Raw genomic sequence first — 25,138 nt, forward strand, 5'->3', positions numbered from 1 at the left:
CAGTAAAAAGGGTCAGTTATCAGGGTGACAGGGAAGACCACTGTCTTGAGATTTTGCTGTACAGCTCATCCATTTGTGTACACGAGTCATAATCACTGTGTACACCCCTAATGTTTTATTGGAAAGAAACAACAGAACTGGAAGAGTTGGGACAGGCATAGGCACACTCAGCCCTTCAGATGTTTGGGGACTACAACTCCCATGATCCCTAGCCAACAAGACCAGTGGTCAGGGATGATGGGAACTGTAGTCCCAAAACATCTGGAGGGCCGAATTTGCTTATGCCTGAGTTGGAAGTTACCCAAAGGGTCACCTAGTCCAACTCCGCAGTGCAGGTATCTCAACTAAAGCATCCATGGCAGATGGTCCTCCAGCCTCTGCTTAAAACCCTCCATGGAAGGAGAGTCCACCAGCTCCCGAGGGAGTCTGTTCCACTGTTGAACAACAGCTCTCACTGTGGAATTACAAAAGGTAACAGCCAGGCCCACAACAGAGCCAATATTACCCACATATCCTTTCTAACAGACCAGATCATGCCTTCTGCTGGAGAACTGAAAGAGTTTCTCCCGCAGGCCTCCAAAGTCATCTCGAAGGGTTAACCTATTTTAGGAGGACCTAATCATCCAGGGGGACACAGGTGGCGCTGTGGGTTAAACCACAGAGCCTAGGACTTGCCGATCAGAAGGTCGGCGGTTCGAATCCCTGTGACGGGGTGAGCTCCCGTTGTTCGGTCCCAGCTCCTGCCAACCTAGCAGTTCAAAAGCACGTCAAAGTGCAAGTAGATAAATAGGTACCACTCTGGCGGGAAGGTAAACGGCATTTCCGTGCGCTGCTCTGGTTCACCAGAAGCGGCTTAGTCATGCTGGCCACATGACCCGGAAGCTGTCTGCAGACAAACGCTGGCTCCCTCGGCCAATAAAGCGAGATGAGCGTTGCAACCCCAGAGTTGGTCACGACTGGACCTAATGGTCGAGGTCCCTTTACCTTTAATCATCCAGGAAGATCAAAAGGACTTCCAACATGATGCATCTGGGAGGCAGAGAAGAAACAGACATCCAGGAAAAGCCTTTGACTCACCCAAAAAAAGCTCCCAGTGAATCAAGAGTATGGGCTCGCAGGATATGTGAAATGTCAAGATCCTCACACACGTACAAAGAAACCGTGACCTGGTCCTAAGGCTGCAATCCGAACGGGAAGTTCAAGCCCCAGCAATACCAGTGGAACTTCTGAATAAAAACAGTTCTGAGGGGAAGCTCCTTATGGTGCCCCAGAATACAAGATGCAGAGGTGTAGTGGTTAGAGCATCAGACTAGAAAAAGGGAGAGGCGGCTTTGAATCCTTACTCAGTCATGAAGCTCACTGGGTGACCTTGGGTTAGTCACCATCTGTCAGCCTCACAAGGCTATTGTGAGGGTGGTATCACGTAGCCTTGAGCTCTTCCTGGAGGAAAGGCGAGTCATAAATGCAATAAATAAAAATAAATTAGCTTTCATAACTTTCTTATTTCTTTTGTTGAGTTGTTGGAACACTTTGTTAGCCTTGTTTGTTACACATTTAAGATGAGCCAGTCGTTTAAATAATTTGGCACTGTTTTTCCTTCATACAAAATACATTTTTCTCTGTCTAAATTATATAAAAAAGTATTAATGCAAAGTATATTGCACATTAAGCATCATGTTGATATTTAGACGGCGTCGATTTTGTATTTCTGTAATAAAAATGGAATACAGTGGTGGATATTTGACCACAACTGCCAATTGGCAGCTGTCCCAGTATTTCACGTCATTTCCTCTGTGACAAAATAGTTTCCAATTGCTGTCTTTCTGGGCCGTATCAGCCCCAAACCACCCATCGCCCCCAGTTACCTGTCTGGGCTGTTCAATCACTCGCTGTGGATCGGACTTCACTTTGTTGCTAGGATGGTTGGTAACTTTGGTGACCGGCTGTTTAAAAATAGACGCCGTTTGTCTGATTGGCAGTGTTGTGTTTAAATCTGGTTTGCCCTATTCGAAGACAGGAGAAAAACCACATGTTATCGCACAGCTGATAAGCAGAACGGGGAAACAAGAGAAGTTATTACATGGCTGGTAATCACGGCGGGACATGCAAGAACTTGCTCGTATTTTTCTCCTGAACACCAAGCGTTTTTTAAAGAAAGAGTCACCATGATAGAATACGCTTTGGGGAAATTTCATGGATCAGCTTACCTATGCATGTACAGCAAGGGTGGGGCAAATGTGGCCCTCCAAGCCTTTTTACCTGGCCCTCGGGACTCTCACTACATCACAGCCACAGCCACACACCCGCTGTGGTCCCTGCTTCACATCCTCCATGAGATTTCTGCCTGGTTGGAATTCTGATAATGCAGAGGTCAGCAAACTTTTGCAGCAGGGGGCCAGTCCACTGTCCCTCAGACCTTGTGGAGGGCCAGACTGTATTTTTTTTTGGGGGGGGGGTGAACAAATTCCTATGCCCCACAAATAACCCAGAGATGCATTTTAAATAAAAGGACACATTCTACTCATGTAAAAACACACTGATTCCCGGACTGTCCAGGGGCCAGATTTAGATGGCGATTGGGCCGGATCCAGCCCCCGGGCCTTAGTTTGCCTACCCACGTGATACTGCCTTTTGCTTGCCTGCATGCAAGGTTAATGAAGAGGAAGGTTTTTATGTGGGGACATTTTGATGCAAGGATGTTTTTCACCTGGAGCCAAGCTGAAAGAACATATGTAGAACGTTTTCCATAGTAGCCAAAAGCATCCCCTTCCTGGAGTGGTTTTTCAGGATCACATTGGAAGGGGGCTGTAACTGCCTGGAATGCTGATATCCTATGAGGTCAATCAATGATCCAATTGGCAGGGAACACCCATGTGACTGATCCAGGAAAGCAATGCCTCACTTCGCTTTGTCTGGACCTCAGTGACGTCTTCACATCACAGAAACTGACAGGATATATATAGCGTTCACTGCACTTGATCCTGACTGTCTAGGGCAGGGGTCAGCAAACTTTTGCAGCAGGGGCCAGTCCCCTGTCCTTCAGACCTTGTGGGGGGGCAGACTATATTTTGGAAAAAAATTGAATGAATTCCTATGTCCCACAAATAACTCAGAGATGCATTGTAAATAAAAGCACACATTCTACTCATGTAAAAACACGCTGATTCCTGGACCATCTGCGGGCCAGATTTCGAAGGCGATTGGGCCGGATCCAGCCCCTGGGCCTTAGTTTGCCTACCCATGGTCTAGGGCAGTGGTTCTCAACCTGTGGGTTGACAGATGTTGTTGAACTACAACTCCCATCACCCCTATCTAGCAAGGCCAGAGCTCAGGGATGATGGGAGTTGTAGTCCAACAACATCTGGGGACCTACAGGTTGAGAACCGCTGGTCTAGGTTCATGAAGGAAGGGGAAAGAGGACAAAACAGCACTTAAACAGCCACCAAGCTAGATGGCTTTAAAAGAGAATTAGCCAGCCCTGATGCCTATGCTCTGTCGCCACAGTGGGGGGCAGAAATGCATCTGAATACCAGTTGCTGAAAAACCCAGGAGGGGCGAGTGGTCTTGTGTTTGAATCCTGCTTGCTGTTTTCCCAGGGGCCTCTGGTTGGCCACTGTGAGAACAGGATGCTGGCCTTGATGGGCCATTGGCCTGATCCAGCAAGCCCTTCTTATGTTTTTACGAGAGAAGCAATGGCTCCATTCCTAATTTATTATCCATCAATCAGCCTTCTACAAATATCTTGATATTTGTTGATGTACAAAATCTAAGAAAAACAGTCAGAAAGCAACAACTAAACAGAAGATCACAGAATCCTAGAGTCGGAGGCACCCCTGCAATGCAGAAACGTTTTGCCCAACAAGGGACCTGAACACACAACCCTGAGATTACGAGTCTTATGCTCTTACCAACTGAGCTAGCAAGGCAGAAGTGTCCTGAAACAATACAAAGCGGACACCTGTTGGCAGAGGCCTCTTTGCACAGCTGGAAAAGCTTGTCAGAACAAGATTGTTCTCTGTTTGCTTCCTTGTAGGTGCAGCTAGGGCACTCCAGTGATTTCTCGACAGGAATGCTGTTCCTCAGAACAGGGGCAGCCACACTGAAAGCCCTGCTCTGAGACAGACCTGTATCACCAACCGAAAAAAGATTCCTGCGCTAAGTAACACTGATCCACCATGCAAATGTAATGATCTACTACTTCTGTTCTGCTAGCACAAAAGGAGAACTACCTCACTCCTTTCCCCTGCAGACCCTTTCCTGTGCACCCTCTATATCAGACCCAGAGGGAGATGGGAGCCTCTGGAGAAGATCTCCCGGCATGCCCCACAGAGGACCTTAAGGTCCATAAATAGCGAAACCCTAGAGGTCCCGGGCCCTAAGGAAGTTAGATTAGCCTCAACCAGAGCCAGGGCCTTTTCAACACTGGCTCCGGCCTGGTGGAACGCTCTATCTCATGAGACCAGGGCCGAAGGGTCTGATTTCTTTCCGCAGAGTAAGACAGAATTGTTCTGCCTGGCCTTTGGCTTGGAATCAACTTGATCCCCTCCCCCTCTTTCCTTTTTCCTTTCTCCTTCTGCGTTGGAACTCCTATTTGGGGACTTCCCTGGCTTTTTTCTGGCCCACGTAGGACCAGTCTGGATAGTTAGCCTTGGTGAAGACTTGACGTTTTCATCCCCCAAAAGTTTTTGATTTGAGTATCCATTGAAATGAGGCTGTATTTAAATGTTTTTATGTTGTCTTTTAATCTTGTTTTTAAGTTGTATTTCAATCAATTTGTTTTTCTTTTGCTAGACACCCTGAGCCCGGTCTAGGCTGGGGAGGGCAGGGTATAAATAAAATTTATTATTATTATTATTATTATTATTATTATTATTATCTGGGGAGGAGAGAGAGAATGGAGGTGCCAGGGAGTTAATGGAATGCCAAACCGCTTTGAATTCAGCCCATTGCCTTTCTGACCTTTTGCAGGGAGGATGAGAGCAATACAGATCATTGATCCCTTAACTAGTGGAATCCTGGTTTGAAGATCGGCCCCTGCAATGCCCTTTAATGCACACACTGGCAAGAGGGAGCCTTCCTGCCAAAAAACCTACTTTCGCTCCCCCGATGACGAACGGCGTTGACAACATTGTGAAAATGCACCAGGTAATCTCTTGGCATCACCTGTCGCATCAAAATGTTCCCTGGAAGTGTTTTGTCAGCCTTATCGTTGTTCATCATACAGATGGAAAGCACCGACATTTGGTACTTTTGATTATACACGCAGAAGTTTTGTTGAATTATTTTCAAGGGTTATGTTCCAGGCTTACTTCTATTTATTTTGTCACTGCTGGAGCATTGCAAAAAAAATGAAATAAAATGAAACCGAAAACCCAAGCAAACGCCTCCATCACTGATCAAGATGAATGCAAAGATGTCAGGGGGAAGCTGATAGGAGGTGTGAACAAACAAAGACTATTGTTCCTATATATATAAATATATGAGAGAGATGTCAGAGTTTATGGAACTGACACATCTATAAAGTGTGCTTGCAAACAAACCTTGTTTTGACTGAGGGAATCGTTCCTTAACCTCTGCTTGTTCTTCTGTAATTTACTAGGCATCATCTTCCCTGTCCTGAAGTCAAAACTGCTGAGGTCAACAGTGTTCCCCAAGTATCTCGACAACTGGGGCTTGCTTCGGAATTTCTTCCCACTCGGACTGCAAATATAAAGAAGAGGAGAATGAGAAATGCTTCATTCAGAACTTAATACTCCTGGCTGGATCAGGCCAAGGTAAGGTAAAGGTAAAGTGACCCTTGACCATTAGGTCCAGTCGTGGCCGACTGTGGGGTTGTGGCGCTCATCTCGCTTTATTGGCAGAGGGAGCCGGAGTACAGCTTCCGGGTCATGTGGCCAGCATGACTAAGCCGCTTCTGGCGAACCAGAGCAGCTCACGGAAACACCGTTTACCTTCCCGCCGGAGTGGTACCTATTTATCTACTTGCACTTTGACGTGCTTTCAAACTGCTAGGTTGGCAGGAGCAGGGACCGAGCAACGGGAACTCACCCCGTCGATGGGATTCGAACCACCGACCTTCTGATCAGCAAGTCCTAGGCTCTGTATTTCAACCCACAGCGCCACCTGCGTCCCAACAGATCAGGCCAAAGGCCCACCTAAATCCAGCATCCTGTGGCCAACCAGTTGCCTGCAGGAAAAACTGCAAACCAGACCCAACACAGGGGCACTTTCACCGCCATGGTTTCCATTAACTGGCATTGTGGAGCTTTTAACACACGTCTTTTTTCTGCCCAAAGGCCACATTTCCTTATAAGCAACCTTTTTCTCGCCGGGGGTGGGGTGGGGAGACATGACAAGCCAGGTCAGAGTCTAAAGGACAGCAAAGGAATGGTTATGACCTTCCTATGTATAGCAGTTACAACCCAGCTGTGCAAAGGTCAGAGGTTTAAACATACAGTGGTGCCCCGCAAGACGAATGCCTCGCAAGACGAAAAACTCGCTAGACGAAAGGATTTTCCGTTTTTTGAGTCGTTCCACAAGACGAATTTCCCTATGGGCTTGCTTTGCAAGACAAAACGTCTTACGAGTTCTTGCGAGTTTGTTTCCTTTTTCTTAAAGCCGCTAAGCCGTTAATAGCCACTAAGCCGCTAATACCCGCTAAGCCGCTAAGCCGTTAATAGCCGCTAAGCCGCTAATAGCCGTGCTTCGCAAGACGAAAAAACCGCAAGACGAAGAGACTCGCGGAACGGATTAATTTCGTCTTGCGAGGCACCACTGTATTTCCATCCTTTGTTCAAGGACACATTCCAGCCAGACAAAAGTAGTCACCGGAGGCACCAAGTTGAGCCAAGGAAGGGAAGAATCCTGAACACTGGAGGAATAGAACGGAATGGCCACATTCAGCCTGCAGGCAAGAGGTTCCCTGAGCTTGCGAAAGATTCATTCCTGACCACTGAGCCTACACCGGTCCCTAGATCAGTAACTGATTTATAATATATAATTGATACGTACTAATTGATTTATATCACTAATAGATTGTTGATTATTTTACTGTTAGGCTGCCTGTCAGTGTGCTTTCTATTTATTTTTTGTCAGTGATGTTTTGCAACGTGTTTCTAATGTTGTACACCACCCTGAGATCTTTCAATAAAGAGCAGTATATAAATCGAATAAATATAAAACAACTTTTTCATCCTTCGCTTCAGCACAAAAAAGGAGAGGGGCAGAGTAGGTTACAAACGCCACCTATAAGACTGATTGTAAACCCAAGGACCAGGGCCAGAAGTCACAACACCAAAGGAAAAGGGAGTGGGAGGGAAGAGGAAGAAAGCAAGCTTGGGGACAGTTTTTTTCATTAACAGAAGTCTTACAATGACCAGCTGGAATCGAAAGCTGTCAAGAAAACAAGGCCGCTAAAGTTGCTGGTCTTTCAGCAGAGATTCGTGTTGGCCAAGCCTGCTTTAAAAGAAAAATGAAGGGGCATTTGGACTTCTAAAGGTAAAGGGACCCCTGACCATTAGGTCCAGTCATGACCGACTCTGGGGTTGCAGAGCTCATCTCGCTTTACTGGCCTAGGGAGCCGGCGTTTGTCCACAGACAGCTTCTGGGTCATGTGGCCAGCATGACTAAGCTGCTTCTGGCGAACCAGAGCAGCGCACGGAAACGCCGTTTACCTTCCCGCCGAAGTGGTACCTACTTATCTACTTGCACTTTGACGTGCTTTCGAACTGCGAGGTTGGCAGGAGCAGGGACTGAGCAATGGGAGCTCACCCGGTCACGGGGATTCGAACCACCGACCTTCTGATCAGCAAGTCCTGGGCTCTGTGGTTTAACCCACAGCGCCACCTGCGTCCCATCTGGGCTTCTACCAGGTGTTTAAACAACATTTTTGCATCCAATCCACACTTTGCACCAGACACACTTGCTTTTACGCTTCTGTTTGGACCATGCACATGGTTTACAAAGAGGAGCTGTGTATCTCCAAATACTTTGCAGTAAGGGCAAGGCAGACACACACTTACCAGTGTATCCTTGGAACACGCCTAATGTGCATTTAGGGGAACATGCACCACTCCTTTGCACTCTGCGTGCTCTCCACAGGAAACACCAGGGCAAAAACGCGGCCAGCTGGCTGCCATGAAATGTGCAATCGACCCTGCTCTGCAGTGAACAGGATGTGAGTAGGACGTGAGAAATTCAGGTTCTGGTTTCTACTGAACCAAGCAGCTCGGTGGGTGGATTTTGGCAAGCCACCATCTCTCAGCCTAAGCTCCTTTGCCAGATACAGTAGTTAAATATAGCAAAAAAAGAAAAGTCCAATTCACTTTTTTGGGAGGAACCGTTTGACCCCTCAGGGGTATCCCACAGTTTATCTGAGATACTTCCTAATGGAGATAGCTGTCATGTTCAAAATTCATCAAGACCTCATTCACACATTCTTGTCCATCACCCAGTTTTCATCCACTTGACAACTGCCAATTGAGTGCAAGCACTGATGGGGGTGAAAATGCTGCCATTGAGCTGATGCATAAGATCCACGACAGCTCATTCACACACGGTGCCACTGCCAAACAATGAGCATGTACATCAAGCCCCAAGTGCTAAGCAGCTGAGTGACGAGGGATCAATACTTGTGCGAACCCGCCTACAGACGCTACTGGACGTGCTCATTCTCATCAAAGACCTCTTGCACCTTTGCAGCTTGGCTAAAACGGTCCTCAAAAAGATTGCAGGCGTCTGACAGCATACAAAAGGATTCTGCCTTTTCAAACGCAGTTCAGAAGCTTGTTCTTCAGGGCAAATGCCCAGAGATCAGGTATTCTCTTTGCAATGCGGCTTTGAAGCTTCCACAAAGCCACGTGGCTCCAGGAGCCCAGCTGAAGTGGTGTGACTCTTTTTTGCAGAGCGTTAGGATTCCTAGGCTCACACAAAAGAGTCAGAATGAAAGTGGCGCCGCTTTAAAATAGACGCTTCGAAATTAAAACTGCACTTACAGGTTCCTGATACACGTCTCCTTAAATATACAGTGGTACCTCGGGTTACATACACTTCAGGTTACATATGCTTCAGGTTACAGACTCCACTAACCCAGAAATAGTGCTTCAGGTTAAGAACTTTGCTTCAGGATTAGAACACAAATCGTGCTCCGGCAGCAACAGGAGGCCCCATTAGCTAAAGTGATGCTTCAGGTTAAGAACAGTTTCAGGTTAAGTACGGACCTCCGGAAAGAATTAAGTACTTAACCCGAGGTACCACTGTATAACTAAACCATAAAGCAGTTTTCTCCTCCTAGTTTCCTTTGCTGACTAAAGCCACTGTTGTTTCACAGGCCTGCTGGCGCAATAAAATAAAAAAAAGCATGCACAGCCACTGGCCAGAGCTGATGCAAACTGTAGTTTAGCAACATCTGGAGGGCCAAAGGTTTCCCCAACACCTGCTTCTAACCATTTGCAGCATGCTGGCTCTCTGGATGCTTTTACAAGTTCCTTCTGTCTCCACGCATTTTGGAAGGGCAAAGGCCCCTGCAACGGGCACACAGATCAGACGGCACAGCTCACTAGAACCTGGTAATAATTTGCAACAGGTTCAGAAGTACAGCAGATGTGAATGGGGTGTGTGTGGAGGAAGTAGAACTATCAAGCAAAATTCAGAACATCTGGATGAAACATGGACAGAAATACTGCAAAAATAAAAAGAATTAAATGCCTGTTTTAAGAACCAGGTTCCTATTATTTGCCTTTATAAAACCAATGTTTCAGAAGAAGGCTTGAAGAGGAAGTCCACCCAATAAAACCACTTGAAAAGAGATACTCTGTTCAGATGGACTTTTTAAAGAATTACACAGTGGCTCTTACTACTGTAATTAGTCAAGGAACCAACCTCCATTAATAAGGCCACTCATTCATGTGGGTGACACGTCATTTCCTAATGTGAAAGACCAGTCATATTATCTCTCCTCCTCCACACACAAGATAGATAACCTTCCATCTGCCACAAATAGGGCGTCATTCAACTAAGCTAAAATCACACACACACACCCCACAGCCCTCGTTCTCTTAGATTCAAGTGGGTGGCTAGGGCAGCTCAGAACGGCCTTCGTGCAATGGTAGAGGCTTGGCTAGAAAGCTTCAAGGCCACAGCCGCTACACAAAAGGATTGAAGAAAAAGAAATATGAATAGGATTGGCCCCGCTCTGTAGGCTGGGAGCAGCTAGAAGCCAGGTGGAGTCACAGATCTTTGAAAAGTGTAGACTCGCACATGCCGGCCAGCTTCTGTTTCGACTTGAAATATTTGTTTTGGGCTTCTCAGCAGTTCGTAAAGGCAGGAAGCGGGCAGGAGGAGTGCAGGTTCAAAATGGTACCCATCAAAGAGGCGCCAGAACTGCGCTCCTGCACGGTCCGGCTGAAAAAAGCACTGCCTATCCTTGTATCATCAGCAGCAGCACCAAATATATACATTATTTACACAATGGGCCCCACGTGATTGGCTAATTCCGGGTTTCTCCAGTAGGCCAATCAGGTTGCAGGTTCACTTCCACCTGGAGCTGGATTGGGTGGCTCCTGTGAACCAATCAGACTGCTGCATTCTGGATCCTATTGTTCTAGGACCAATCAGACTGCTGCATTCTGAATCCTATTGTTCTAGGACCAATCAGACCGCTGCATTTTGGATCCTATTCAATGCAGTACATAACAGGAGTTGTAGTCCAAAACATCTGGAAGGTGCCAGGTTCGCAAAAAAGGCCCTCTAAAGAACCTCTGGGCCTTTATGGAAGAGTTGCTGCTTTTCAACCAACCAGGAAGCCACCACTGCACACCCTGTTGCCTTAAACAACGCCTCTGCAATCTCATCTCTTTCAGCGGGTTTGCACAGCGCAACTGCGTCAGAAGGCAAACAAGCCTGTTGACAAGGGACAGGTAGGCACCAGCTCCCAGCTCCATTTCCCTGGCCACAACAGCCCTGACAGCAGGTTTTCCAGACGCCGCCTTTGCAGCTTGGAATGCACAACCCGATACTTAAAAGTGAAGGATTTGCTCAGTCAGAGGGAACCAAGCTTGAAAGGGAAACTTCGTCGAGTACAACAGCACTTGAAGGCTTGCTTCCCCACTGCCAAACCCCATTACCTAAGAGTCAAAACACACACCCACTGCCGTGCCACCAGCTCAGATTACCTTTCACTGCAAAGATCATGAAAAGCACTCATCACATTCAACTAGCAACAACGGCGCTCGTGCCGGCCGACTGTTTTGAGGCTAGCAATGGTGCGACTGTTGAAAGTCCCTGATCTTTTGCTGGTGCATTCACTGCTCTGCCCACCTCTGGCCCTCAGAAGCTGGCCCAGAAGGAAATGCGGCCCTCGGTCTGAAAATGGTTCCACATTCCTGCTTTTAACAGTCCTGCAGAAAGAAGGAAGCTCAAGCAAGCAGCTGCTTTTACCTCTGTCAAAAATTCCCATTTTTTTGTTCAACCACAGAATTTTCTTGGAAAAAGTGGGGTGCTGCGGTGTCATTTGGCGCAGTGTAGCAGCTAAGAGACCGGGTTTGAGTGCACACTTTACCTTTACAATGCCTTCAAACAGTGTTCAAAACTAGCCAGGTGCCAGGAGCATTTTGCACTGGGCTATCGGCCACTTGCGGCCACATGAAGATGACTGGGCGCATGACGTCTCCACCATTTGGAGGTGCATGCCTGGGAATCGCTGGATCTTTATGTTTTCATACACTAATACCCCATCCTGTAGAATTCTATCAGTTATATTTTATTGGCACAATCAGATTGAATTCCAGGAATCAAAATGCCTTTTCTGTGTAGCCTGAGCAGGAGCAGTGAACAACGGTATAGCTTATTGTTAAAGCTCGTCTCCACCTACCCCACCCTGCCCTGCTCACAGTTGCAAAGAATGGTCCGTTTCACCATTAAGAAAAAGAGGCTGGAATAGGCCATGTGGAATGTCCCTAGATCAAGGGACTTTTCTTCTTCTCAAAGGTCTTAACCTAGCTGAAGATTGTCATCTGAACCAGCCAGGTGTTGAACTGAGAATCAATCACTGTCAGTCCATCATTTGAAAAATAAGACTTTAGAGCTGTCTTGCCCCAGAATGGCAACTAGACATTCAGTTTTGGCGACTGCAACCTTGCTTTGAGGAGCTTATATATCTGAGTTTCTAAAACTGCTTTCAAAGTGTGCGCACCCCCCAAAAAAAAGGGGGAGAATTCTGGGCATTGGTGTCTGCCCCTCACAGAGTTACAATTCCTTTTTAAAAAAATAAAAATAAAATTATATTATATTGAAACTTTTCATGGGGCGGAAGTGAAAAAATAAAGGGGGAAAACCAAAAAGGTGCTTGAAACTGTAACCCAGTACTATATATAAGTACGATATATATATGTGTGTGTGTGTGTAACAGATTCTGGTAGGTAGCCATGTTGGTCTGACACAGTCGAAATATATTTAAAAAATAAAAAAAAATGTCCAGTAGCACCTTAGAGACCAACTAAGTTTGTTCTGGGTATAAACTTCTGTGCACATGCACACTTCTTCAGATACACTTAAACAGAAGTCGCCAGACCCTTATATATAGTGGGAGAGTGGAGTGGGGGTTTTCTCAGGAGGGTAGTAAGAGAGGGGTGATTGATGGGGGATAGGTGATGAGTCAATCAATTTTTGATTGGAATATATATATATGTGTGTGTGTGTGTGTGTGTGTGTGTGTGTGTGTATACATGTATGTATGTATCTAATGTTATTATTCCTATGAGTATACAATTATTAACAAGGCATTATAATTTTTGTAAATGCATTCCAAGTATCATTATATTTTTGCATATATAGTCTTTGTCTAAAAGCAATCTGTTCACATGTTGCAAGAGTCGTCATATATTCCATCCATTGATCAAAGGGGGGCATAGTATTATCGTTACAGTGAATCAATATCAGTCTTTAGGCAGAAGTGAGGGTGCAAATCATCCATCTACGCTGACCAACTGTCAAACGCCATATTTCACCTTCTGCCATGAACCCCCTTAATACAGCACTTCTGTAAAGGTTATAACTGGATAATGCATGAGAAGTGCTTTGAACTCTTAATAGCACTATGCAAAGTTTATTATTTTTTAAATCACATATAATTAAAAGCCCAGAGCAATTGCATTCAGTAACAAGCAACTGGGAGTGTTAATCGCTAGACTAACGGCACCTTAGAACTGTAACACACATTAGCAAAATTTACAGTTATAGTAAAGGTGTGGGTTTAAGGTAGCAGAAAGATTAAAGGGAAGAGCTTTCCCCAAGAACAAAATAAGCAAGCATATATAGAAACACAGAAGGGACCCCAACGGTCATTCAATCCACCTCCTTGCAATGTTTCAGCAAAATTCACTTCTGTGAAATTTGTAACTGCTGGTTATTGTCCCACTTGGAGCAAAACACAGATTTCAGGCACATGTTAAGCACGTTTTCAATTTCAATTAAAGCTCAGTCAAAGACATCGGCTGCGTACACATTACTAGCTCAATACGCTGCGAGATTGTTCTTTTGCTCAATTCGGAGCAAAGCTGGTTTGGGATAAAAGGTAAAGGTAAAGGACCCCTGGACGGTTAAGCCCAGTCAAAGGCGACTGTGGGGTTGCAGCACTCATCTCGCTTTCAGGCCGAGGGAGCCAGCATTGTCTGCAGACAGCATTTGTCATGTGGTCAGCAGGACTAAACCACTTCTGGTGCAATGGAACACCATGATGGAAACAAGAGTGCATGGAAATGCCATTTACCTTCCCGCCACAGCGGTACCTATTTATCTACTTGCACTGGTGTGCTTTCGAACTGCTAGGTTGGCAGGAGCTGGGACAGAGCAACAGGAGCTCATTGTGCAGATTCGAACCGCTGACCTTCTGATCACAGACCACAGTGCCACCCACGCCCCTGTTTGGGATACAATGCATTGAAACATAGCATTTCATAAGAAACAACAGGATATGTAGATCGTGGCCAAAGCTGCGTGCACACTGCTTCCCAAACCAGCAGTGGGAGAACACTGTTCACTGAGTAAACAGGAGTGTGTGTGCACAGCCACCCTGAGGTCTTGTGCCATGAGGAGGTTTCAGTTCAAGAAGTGCAGGAAAGCCAGGCTGGAGAAACGCTTAATGGAAATAAAAACTCATACCCCATGACCTTGTCCACCTTTCAACGATAAGGACTCCATATCCAACAAAGTTCTAAAGAAAACCTCACAAGCCGTGAGAATGAGGTTGGAAAATACAAGCCTCTTTCACAGGGCTAGTTGGGGGGAGAAGACAGTTTGAGAAACTAGAGGAGAGATTTCAGGACAACACTAATTTTAGGCTTTTGAGATGAGCCTGAAATGCAAACTACCATATTCATTCTATACCCACCTCTCTTAGCCCCCCTTTTTAGAATAAATGGCATCTTTGTTCTTTTTAACCTTTCCTCTGCTTTATGTATTTTGCCAAAGTCTGCTTAAGACTTTGGTTTTTTAAAAAAGAAAATCTATATATAATTCATAGAAGAAAAACATTTAAAGGTGGCTTCTAACTATGGCTCCCAAGTATGAAAAAGGAAAAGAGTAATAATGTGAATTTCTATACATTCTATGCCAGTTTGTATCTAGTTAAACAGTTGTGTTCTACATACACACAATATTTCTCTAGGCGCCATCCCACAACTGGCATTTAAATATATACAGAGATTATTTGCAAGATCAAGACCTTAGCTTTGGGATGCTGGAGTCTACAGAAGAACACTTCAAACAACAAGCCCCAAGCTGTCTAGTTTGCATTTCATTTAAGGGTTTTTTTGTTTTGGGGGATGTGGTGTGTGTGTGTGTGTGTGTGTGTGTGTGTGTGTGTGTGTGTGTTTGGCAGAAGACTGACATCATTGCTCAGGGCCTGGGACTGAACCCACTCACAGCCTGTTTTCCCCCATGTGGAATTCCAACATCAAAAGTTCTCTCTACATATTAGGAGGCTCTACAAATCAGCTTCCTCGTGTGGGAAATGTTCAACCTTACTGAAGAACACTAAGAATCTGCTCAGCAGCCGTTTCTCAAATCAGCTTGCTTTGGGACTCCTAAACACATTTACTCAGAAGTAAAACAACCCTTAATCCCTAGAAAGCTCGTTTGAAGTGGTGATCTCAAAGTGCAAACCTTTGCAGGTTCAGTTTGGAGTAAGATCCACCCAGCGTCATCAGATTTACTCCTCAGTAAGTGCATACAGGGTGGCAGTATTACAGTGCAATCCTGTCATGTTTACTCAAAGGTAAAGGTAAAGGGACCCCTGACAGTTAAGTCCAGTTGTGGACGACTCTGGGGTTGCGGCGCTATCTCGCTTTATTGGCCAAGGGAGCCGGCGTACAGCTTCCGGGTCATTTGCCATTCTGGTGAACCAGAGCAGTGCACGGAAACGCCGTTTACCTTCCCGCTGGAGCGGTACCTATTTATCTACTTGCACTTTGACGTGCTTTCGAACTGCTAGGTTGGCAGGAGCTGGGACCGAGAAACGGGAGCTCACCCCGTCATGGAGATTCGAATCGCCGACCTTCTTACTCCCAAGCAAAAGAGTATTGTTGATGTTTCTAATTCAGTCTATAATTTTTATTATGATGACCCACCCTTTAGCAGCAACTCCCAGGTCAAGTTCTAATAATTTAAAATTCAGTATAAGAAATAGTGAAAACAGACTGCAGTCACATGAATGGGCTGAGCCTTGAAGGCACATAGTTCAGGTGTGTCTGCATATACAGAACCCTCCATTCTACAGTCAGGCAGAAGCACTCAAGGAGGACACAAAGAGGGAGTGGAAAGGGGTGTGATCTGGGAAGAGGGGGTGTGGCTTACAGAGAAGGCGTGACCTAGTAAGAGAGCCAAGGGCCACATCTGGCCCTCTGGTCCGGAGATTTCCCCCTTCCTGATATTTGTAGTGCAATTCTTGAGCGCTCAAAGTGATTTTCTTATATCTCCAGTTATTGTCACAGTAACCCTCTCAGGTAGGCTGATAATATTAACCACATACTGCAGCTTGTGTAGGTTGGACCTGAGTTGTTATTATGTTATTATTATTTATTACAATTATATACCGCCCTATACCCGCGCGTCACAAGATAAAATCGCAAAATGGTACATTGGTACCTCGGGTTACATACGCTTCAGGTAACATACGTTTCAGGTTACAGAATCCACTAACCCAGAAATAGCACTTCAGGTTAAGAACTTTGCTTCAGGATCAGAACAGAAATCATGCTGTGGCGGCGCAGTGGAAGCAGGAAGACCCATTAGCTAAAGTGGTGCTTCAGGTTAAGAACAGTTTCGGGTTAAGTACGGACCTCCGGAACGAATTAAGTACTTAACCCGAGGTACCACTGTATTGTTGCATGCCACCCCAAACTCTTCCAGGCTCTTACCCAGGGTTCGTTTTCCTCGGAATGAGGGGCAGCGGAGACTGCAGTGTCTTTAGGGTATGAGTTTTAACTTACACATATATGCAGCCCAAACCTACAATGGAGGGGCTCACAGCATTAACACTCCAAGAGAGTCGTGCTTCTCTCATAGCTGCAGCCTTGGCTTCAAGTAGGAATCAGGCATGGCTCTGTCTCTCCCAGTCTGCAGCCTGCAGCTTCCCACTTTGAGGTTCACACACAACTCCCAACTCTGCCTTTGTCTTTTCTAACTACCAGTGAGTTGCCATTTATATGTTGCTCCCTAAAGAAGTTTTACTGGCTCAGTCATCCTCCTTTTCGTGGAATTAATTAATGATGAAAAACTGGAAGGCCGTGACAGGCCATATACCATATACATGTGTCTTGCAACACACTTTATATTCTTGCAACACACTTCAAACAAAAATAGATATGAAGGGAAACCTTTTACACACTAAAAATTGGCTAGTGCTTTCACTGATTAGTCAAATGAGTAAAGCTCTCAGCACTATGAACACCACATATTTATAGCACTAAGATCTACCCAGATCGTTTCCGTATAGCAGTATTGCACATTTTAATAACCGTCAAGATCATTGGCTTCGATAAGCCAACTTTTGGGGAATGTAAACTTAATCAGTGTTTCATATCTGAAGGCTGGGAAAATCCATTTCTCCTGTGCTACATGGCCTTAGTGATGTATTAGGTACACAGCCTAATACACACATCCACACAGCGAACTCATATGTGATATTAATGGAGAAAGTATGTACTGCAAGCCTAAAAGAAATAATTACAAAATGTGTTTGAGTTCAGATTGCAACACACTAATAATACTGTGAACTTGCCTTGTATCTATTGGACTTGCGTAAGATTTCCTTCATAACTGAAGAGTTTTGAAAACTTCTTCCTCCATTTCACTTGCCTTCTCCTCATCTCCGCGACTCAGGGAAGACAATATCCTAAGCATAGTCAGGAGACTATGGAGAGCTGGATCAGCACCAGGACCAAAACTTGCATTGTTTTCTTTTGAATTTGTGTGGCCCTGAATGCTACACACTTACATCCGCCTTGCAATCTTTTCTGCAGTTTCCGGCAAGTCACAGCCTCTCAGCCTCAGCTTCCTATCTCTGAAATGGGCATAACTGTGGTCTATTGTGCAAGGCTGAGGGGGAAAAAATAAAGGTCAGCAAGCTGGAAGCTCTGTTCCAAATAATTTGCACATAAGCAAGGAAATAGAAGACAAAGCTCTTGTGCTTGAAGGTTTCCACCAAGGTAGCAGGTTCACGACTGTGTGAACGGGACGATGGTCCAGGTGGGCTCTTGGCCTGATCTGGAAGGCTCTTTTATGTTCCTTTTTCAGTTTTAGCTTTTTTTGTAAACTGCTTGGAGGTTTTATTACAATCAAATGGCGCACACATTTTGTTGACTAGAAAGCTAAACAGACTGGGCCTGATCAGCTTGGGGATGGGAGACCATTGGGGGGGCACAAAGGGGGTGAAACTACAATGCAACTGTGCTCCTCAAAGGCAGAGGGGAAGAGCAGGATATATATATTTATCTGCCCAATTAAATCTTGTTCCTTTCTGGGAAGGTATCTTCTATCACATGTGGTGAACTTGTGAAGAGGTAAAGGCTTTCTGGGAAATGGTATATAATGAGTTAAAGAAAATGTTTAAAAATACTTTTGTTAAGAAAACAGAAGCTTTTTACTGTGTATAGCAGGTGAAGAGATACCAAGGGAAGATAAGAGACTGTTTATGTGTGTATCAACTGAGGCAAGAATTATTTTAGCCCAAAAATGGAAACAACACGAAGTACCACCAAAAGAAGAGTAGCAGATGAAGATGATGGACTTTGCAGAACTGGCGAAGCTGACAGGATAAATCCGAAACCAGCATGATCAAGTATTCTGAAAGGATTGGAGTAAATTTATACTATATCTGGAAGATTATTGTAAACAATTAACATCATTAGCAGGGTTGTCTGAAGACTTGTAATGGGAAATTTTCTACCTTTCTATATTTATTTAAATGTTGAGCTATTTTGTAAGTAGTGTAATTAGAATTGGAAAATGCACAAAATGTAATGATACAAAGTTAATTTTGAAAGCCATGAGGCGGGAGGGAAGGAAGTTGATAGGCTCTAAAGAGCCAGGGAGGTAAAGTGGATAATAATGATGTGAATGTATATTATTAAATGCAAAATAAATAAATAAAATTATGCGCACACACACATTCTTATTCCTTTCTTCCAAAGTGATCAAGGCAGTGTTTTCACCCAACAACCCCATAAATGAAGCTGGTAGACCTTGACTTGCTCAGGGCAACCAGGGGCGGTGCAAGACATTTTGCCACCTGAGGCAAAACTCCCCACTGTTTCCTCCACGATGGAGCTGGGGGCCTCAGGCTCTGAAAGGGCCTCCTCTCAAAGAAAAGCCTCAACACTTCACCAGGTGGGGCGGCAGTGCTTTCCGCCTGGCGACACAGCTTTCCCACTGGTTTTCCTCTGCTCTGAGGGGCAGTGGGACACTGTGCCGCTCCCTTACCTGGGTTGCTTCGGTGGCAGCAGTGAGCCTGAGGCCCACCCCAAGGATGCTGATATTCTGATCCCAAGTTGTTAAAGGATTTTCCAGGTTAAAGGTAAAGGGACCCCTGACATTAAGTCCGGTCGTGGCCGACTCTGGGGTTGTGGCGCTCATCTCGCTTTACTGGCCGAGGGAGCCAGCGTACAGCTTCCGGGTCATGTGGCCAGCATGACTAAGCCACTTCTGGTGAACCAGAGCAGTGCACGGAAACGCCATTTACCTTCCCGCCGGAGCGGTACCTATTTATCTACTTGCACTTTGATGTGCTTTCGAACTGCTAGGTTGGCAGGAGCTGGTACTGAGCAACAGGAGCTCACCCCATCAAGGGGATTTGAACCGCCGACCTTCTGATCGGCAAGTCCTAGGCTCTGTGGTTTAACCCACAGCGCCAGGTTAACTTGGTCCTTTAGCTCAGGCACATCCAACTTCCAAGAGACTGCGATCTACTCCCACTATAAAAATAAACTGGCAGTGATCTAACCATTGGAGTGGCCAGAGTTGTTGAGCTTTTCTGGGGGGAGGATGAGCCAAAGGTGTTGAGTTTTTTTGGCCCCGCAATCGACCATGATCAACCAGGGACACCCCACGATCGACCTGTTGAACACCCCTGCTTTAGTTTATCAGCACCCACTGCAGCTTCTTCATGTGAAACAAAATGTGCGCCAGCACATTCCACAGAGTAACCTCACTGATGCCCTTTTAAAATGGGTTTAAAAACGGAGGGATTATTGGGTTGTTCCTGTTTTTGTTTTTATTGTGTATTTTGTGATTTTCTGTTGCAAACCACCCTGAGACCTGTGGGTGTAGGGAGATTTGCAAATTTAATCAGGGCTCTCCCCCCCCCCCCCAATAAAATCTTTAGGAGTACTCTCATTTTGACTCAAGAAAATCACCATTTTATACTTCAAATGGGGAAAAATACAGTAAATGGACAAAAGTAAAAAAATTCACAAAACGTTTAGGGGTATGTATACCTCTGCGTCCCTTTGTGGAAAAAATCACTGAATTTAATTAATGCTAATAATACTTGCACGTCATATGTGCACTGGAAATGTTGGGGGGTGAGGTCTAAAAAGCCTCAGTGACTTTAGGACATGGTACAAGTTGAACTGGACTTTTACCGACACCAGACACTCAGCACTGGAACCACTGGTTGTGGCAGAGGGCCTGCGTCCTTCCTAATGTCTGGGTCAACCCTAAAGCGAGGCATTTGTTGAAGACCAAAAAACGAGCTTTCTGGAACTCTTATATGGCTGGAGGTTTTTCAACACAGAAAAAGAAGAGGGAAAATAAAGCAAAAGGGAAATGAAGCGAGGCTTAGGAGTGCAATATCCTTTGCTGCAATTTGGGAATAAGTACCGTATTTTTTGCTTTATAAGACTCACTTTTTCCCTCCTAAAAAGTAAGGGGAAATGTGTGTGCGTCTTATGGTGCGAATGCAGGCTGTGCAGCTATCCCAGAAGCCAGAACAGCAAGAGGGATTGCTGCTTTCACTGCGCAGCAATCCCTCTTGCTGTTCTGGCTTCTGAGATTCAGAATATTTTTTTTTCTTGTTTTCCTCCTCCAAAAACTAGGTGCGTCTTGTGGTCTGGTGTGTCTCATGGAGCAAAAAAATACGGTATTTCACAGCACTCAAAGAGGCCTGCAGCCCCTCCAACTTCCCCATTAAACAGAGCACCAGGAATATAAAAGCATGTCAACCGCTGCATGTTAGCATCCCTGCACGCTTAGGACATCATTCCGGTCTCCCATTTCGAAGCAGCCTTTCTCGCCAGCCTGCCACACACCACAGGCAAAGATGAGAGCGGGTGCCCAACGCTGGCCAATCACCGGCCAGCACATTTGCATACGGCTGGTGGCACCCCGGGTCAAACAAAGGCAGTAACCCGGAAACGGCGGGGGAGTACAGAGAGAGAAGAGCGAGCTTTGATGGTGAGACATAGTTCAGAGACAAAAGACCTGCTCCTTTTCTGCTTCTTCTTTTTTTTTTACTCCTTCATTTGGACAGACATTTGTCAGCTCCCTCTTGTTCAGCAGCCACAGCACAGGCGCCTTTTCAAACAATCTGACAGTTGTGAAAGAGCAAGCGGGATGAAACATTCCTTCTCCCAAGAGAAGGGGGGGCGAAGCAGGGAGAGAGAGGAAGCTAAATGCCTTTGCTTGTTAAATGCACTTGAACAGCACACAGTAAACAAAAGTGATAGCATGGCCTTTTGGCTACAGCTCATTATGAGCCCTAGGAATTTGGGCAATAAAGGGAAACTGAACTGATAGCATCCTCTAAAATTACAAAGCAGTTTCTATCTCCTCCTTTCCCCCACCTTTACAGAAGTTGGAGGGGGAAAGGAGACCACAGTCCTGAAATTTGGCTACATCACCCATATAAAAGAGATCTGGACAGCACCCCTGGGTGTGTTTTCATCACAGGGAGATGGGGGGAGGGTTCGCAGCGCAGTTATTTAATGCTGAGCTTCCATTAAGGCTGTAAAACCACTTTCCATTCTCTCCTCTCTCCCCCCCCCCCAACACGGAATTTGTAAGGACGTCTGGCGTCATGACCCATTTCTGCAATACAAACAGCATTATCTCCTCCCTTCCCCACCCAAGTTCAGCTTCTGCAGGGTAAAAAGAGCATGTGTCTGACTCTGTTCATTGCCTGTCATTTCGGACAGACAGTACCTAAGGAATAAAGGGCCATTTCACACTTTGCACAGAATCAGATGGGTTTCTCACTCAACATGTGGCCAGTCCTCGTCACCTTCCCAATGCATGGGCAATGCACACTTTTGGCAACTGTGTGTTTTTCAATGTACAGAAGAAGAAAGTGGCGCTTCATGAGGCCTCGTGACAGCCACAACAGACAATGTGATCCAGGGAAGAAGTGAAATTGAAGAGGAGGTGTCTGGCACCCACAGGGAAATTTCAAGCCCAAGCCTGAAATTTTGTCTAGTCTTTTTACTTAAGAAGAAGGAAAAACTTACTGACCGATTGCAACAAACATTGTGTGCAAGAAAAGTGAGCCTCACTCTGCCATCCAAGTTGTTCTAACCAAGAAGTACAAAGGCCCTGGGATACTGGGGGGAAATCTGAGCAGTTACTACTGATTTCTAAGAGGGGAAGCGCTTGGGGTCCAGGAACAAGCTACCATCTTCCCAGGACAAATTTCTCCCTCATGTGAGTACAATCATGTAGTTACAATCGTGCAACAGAGGAGACTGGGGCTGCACTTCCAAAAAAGCTGAAGCAGGAATGGGGAATGCAGAGGACTGCATTCTCTCACAAGGAAATTTCAGGGGGGGCATGTAATGATGGGGGGAGCAGAGGCATAAAGTGGGTGGAGCAATGCAGTGGCATAGCGTGGGTTGCCAGTGCCCAGGGCTGTACGGAACTGGGAGAGAGGGAGGGAGCGAAACGGATGGAGTACGCATGCACATTCAACTGCTTTATGGTGTCTGAGTCACCCAGGAGATCCCAGACACAGAGATTTAAAACAAGAAGGGGCTGGAGAGGCTGTTGTCTGGAGAGTTCACTTCCTGGTTAGCATGGAGAAGCTCAGTGACGGAAGTGCACCGCTGCGTTGAGGCTCCCAACCCTACGCTACGCCACTGGAGCAATAGATGCAACTTCTACCTTTGTACACCACAGTATAAATCCACACACACCATCCCTCATCAGACAAGCAAGAGGCTTTATCACTGTTTGAGGACATGCAAAAGCAGGCTGGTGAAGAGATTAGCTGGGAAACGGGAGTGGTCTAGTGTCCCAAGGGCCAGGTGGAGAGGGGCAGAGGCCCAATTTGGCCCCTGAAACTGAGGTCACCTACCCCTGAGAAATCAGAAACAGATGGCTGCCCCCTGCTCTCCTTGAAGACCTCCAGTGAGGGAAGAGCCCACTACAGTGGTACCTCAGGTTACATACGCTTCAGGTTACATACGCTTCAGGTTACAGACTCCACTAACCCAGAAATAGTGCTTCAGGTTAAGAACTTTGCTTCAGGATGAGAACACAAATCGTGCTCCGGTGGCGCGGCGGCAGCGGGAGGCCCCATTAGCTAAAGTGGTGCTTCAGGTTAAGAACAATTTCAGGTTAAGAACGGACCTCCAGAAGGAATTAAGTTCTTAACCCGAGGTACCACTGTACTCTTATAGGCAACCAATTCCATCGCCAAACTGCTCATACTATTAACACGTTTTGCAGAAGGTACAGTCATAACCTACCCTCCTGTGACTTCAGCCCCTGAAGGTTAATCCTGCCCTCTGGAGCAGTGGAGGAGACAAGTCTTTGCTCCTTCCTCTGAGGGATGAGGCAGTCCATCAGGTATTTCAAGTGTGTTATCATGATCACCCCTTCTCAGCATTTTTTCCCTCCAAGGTAAATATCCCAAGTTCTTTACATTTTCTCATAGGACTTGCTTTCCCTGCCACTGGATCCTCCTCTGAAGCCATCTGCATATGTCCTAGTGGGTAAAGGTAAAGGACCCCTGACAATTAAGTCCAGTCGTGAACCACTCTGGGGTTGCGGCACTCATCTCGCTTTACTGACCAAGGGAGCCGATGTTTGTCCGCAGACAGTTTTTCCGGGTCATGTGGCCAGCATGACTAAGCCGCTGGTGGTGAAACCAGAGCAGTGCACGGAAACGCCGTTTACCTTCCCACCAGAGTGGTACTTATTTATCTACGTGCATTTTGACGTGCTTTCGAACTGCTAGGTTGGCAGGAGCTGGGACCGAGCAATGGGAGCTCACCCCATGGTGGGGATTCGAACCGCCGACCTTCTGATTTGCAAGCCCTAGGCTCAGTGGTTTAACCCACAGTGCCACCCGCGACCCTATCCTAGTGGGTAGCAACCAGAAATAATTGTTCAGGGTTAACCAATTTGGGGTACAGAAGCCCCTGATATGGAGACTGCTTCTAGTGCTGCTAATCTGGATCTTAACATAGCCTGCTTTGAACTTGATGAGAACCCCAACTGCGTTTGCACACATGCAGCAGAAAGCAACGCAGGAGCAGCTCTTGCCAGATGCTCTTTTCCACCACTCTCCTGCAAGTGCTGTTTGTCAGTCTGTGGGTCACATAAGGGCAAGGACACAGAGAGGGAGGTCTGCATAACATCTATGTTCACTCCTGAGTGCAGTGTTAGAAATTAGCCAGGCACATTTTGCACCTGGCTACTGGCCACTTGCAACCAAGTGGAACATGCCCGGGAGCCAAGATCCATCTGGGGATCCTTGGATCTTGACTGTTTTCACACACTAATACCACATCCTGCAGAATCCTTCCGTTGTATTTTATCTGAACAATCAGAATGAATTTCAGCAACAAAATTTCAGCAACTGCAGGAGCAGTGAACGACGTTGTAGTTAATTGTTGTCGCTTTTCTTCACTTAGCCCACCCCACTGCCCTGCTCACAGTTGCGAAGAATATTCCTACGTTATGAATGATCCATGTCACCCTTTAAAAGAGGTAGGAGTAGGCCAATATATATGGGAAATGTCCCTGGATCAAGGGACTTTTCTTCTTTAAGTTCTCAAAGTTCCTAGCCTAGTTCAAGGTTGTCATCTGAACTAACCAGATGTTTAACCGAGAATCAAACACAGTCAGTCCATCTTTTGAAAAATTAGACTTTAGAGCCGCCTTGCCCCAAAATGGCAACTAGACATTACATTTTGGCAAAATGGTTTAAGGAGCCATTTTGCACCTAGCTTGTATATCTGAGGTTCTGACGCTGCCTAAGTCGCGTGTATCCTTTACGCCTATCCTCAAAAGAGCATGGACTATTACCTCCAGCAAACAAACAATTAAGTGCAGCCTGATTCTCAAACACCAACAAAATGAATGAGTAAGGACGGCTCACCAACAGAAGTATGATTGACTCAGAAGAGGGGTGCAGAGCATTTTGCCCTAACAAGCTTGCATTCCCAGACAGTGGTGCCATCTGGGCAGTACTTTAGTAATAATAATAATAATAATAATTTATTATTTATACCCCGCCCATCTGGCTGAGTTTCCCCAGCCACTCTGGGCGGCTTCCAATCAGTGTTAAAAACAGTACAGCGTTACATATTAAAAACTTCCCTGAACAGGGCTGCCTTAAGATGTCTTCTGAATGTCAGGTAATTATTTA

General features: G+C 45.8%; 1 protein-coding gene across 1 annotated transcript in view; it reads right to left on the minus strand.

Moving 5' to 3' along the window:
- The window catches only part of MBD2 (methyl-CpG binding domain protein 2), a 57,620-nt gene that overhangs the window by 22,887 nt on the left and 9,595 nt on the right, over positions 1-25,138 (minus strand). The window contains exons 2-3 of the mRNA XM_053408146.1: positions 5,541-5,700; positions 1,866-2,003 (exon numbers count right to left, since the gene is read on the minus strand). Coding sequence (XP_053264121.1) covers positions 1,866-2,003; positions 5,541-5,700 — 298 coding nt within the window. The remainder of the gene's footprint in view (positions 1-1,865; positions 2,004-5,540; positions 5,701-25,138) is intronic.

The sequence above is a fragment of the Podarcis raffonei genome, chromosome 11 (assembly GCF_027172205.1).
Source record: "Podarcis raffonei isolate rPodRaf1 chromosome 11, rPodRaf1.pri, whole genome shotgun sequence".
NCBI classification, from domain to species: Eukaryota; Metazoa; Chordata; class Lepidosauria; order Squamata; family Lacertidae; genus Podarcis; species Podarcis raffonei.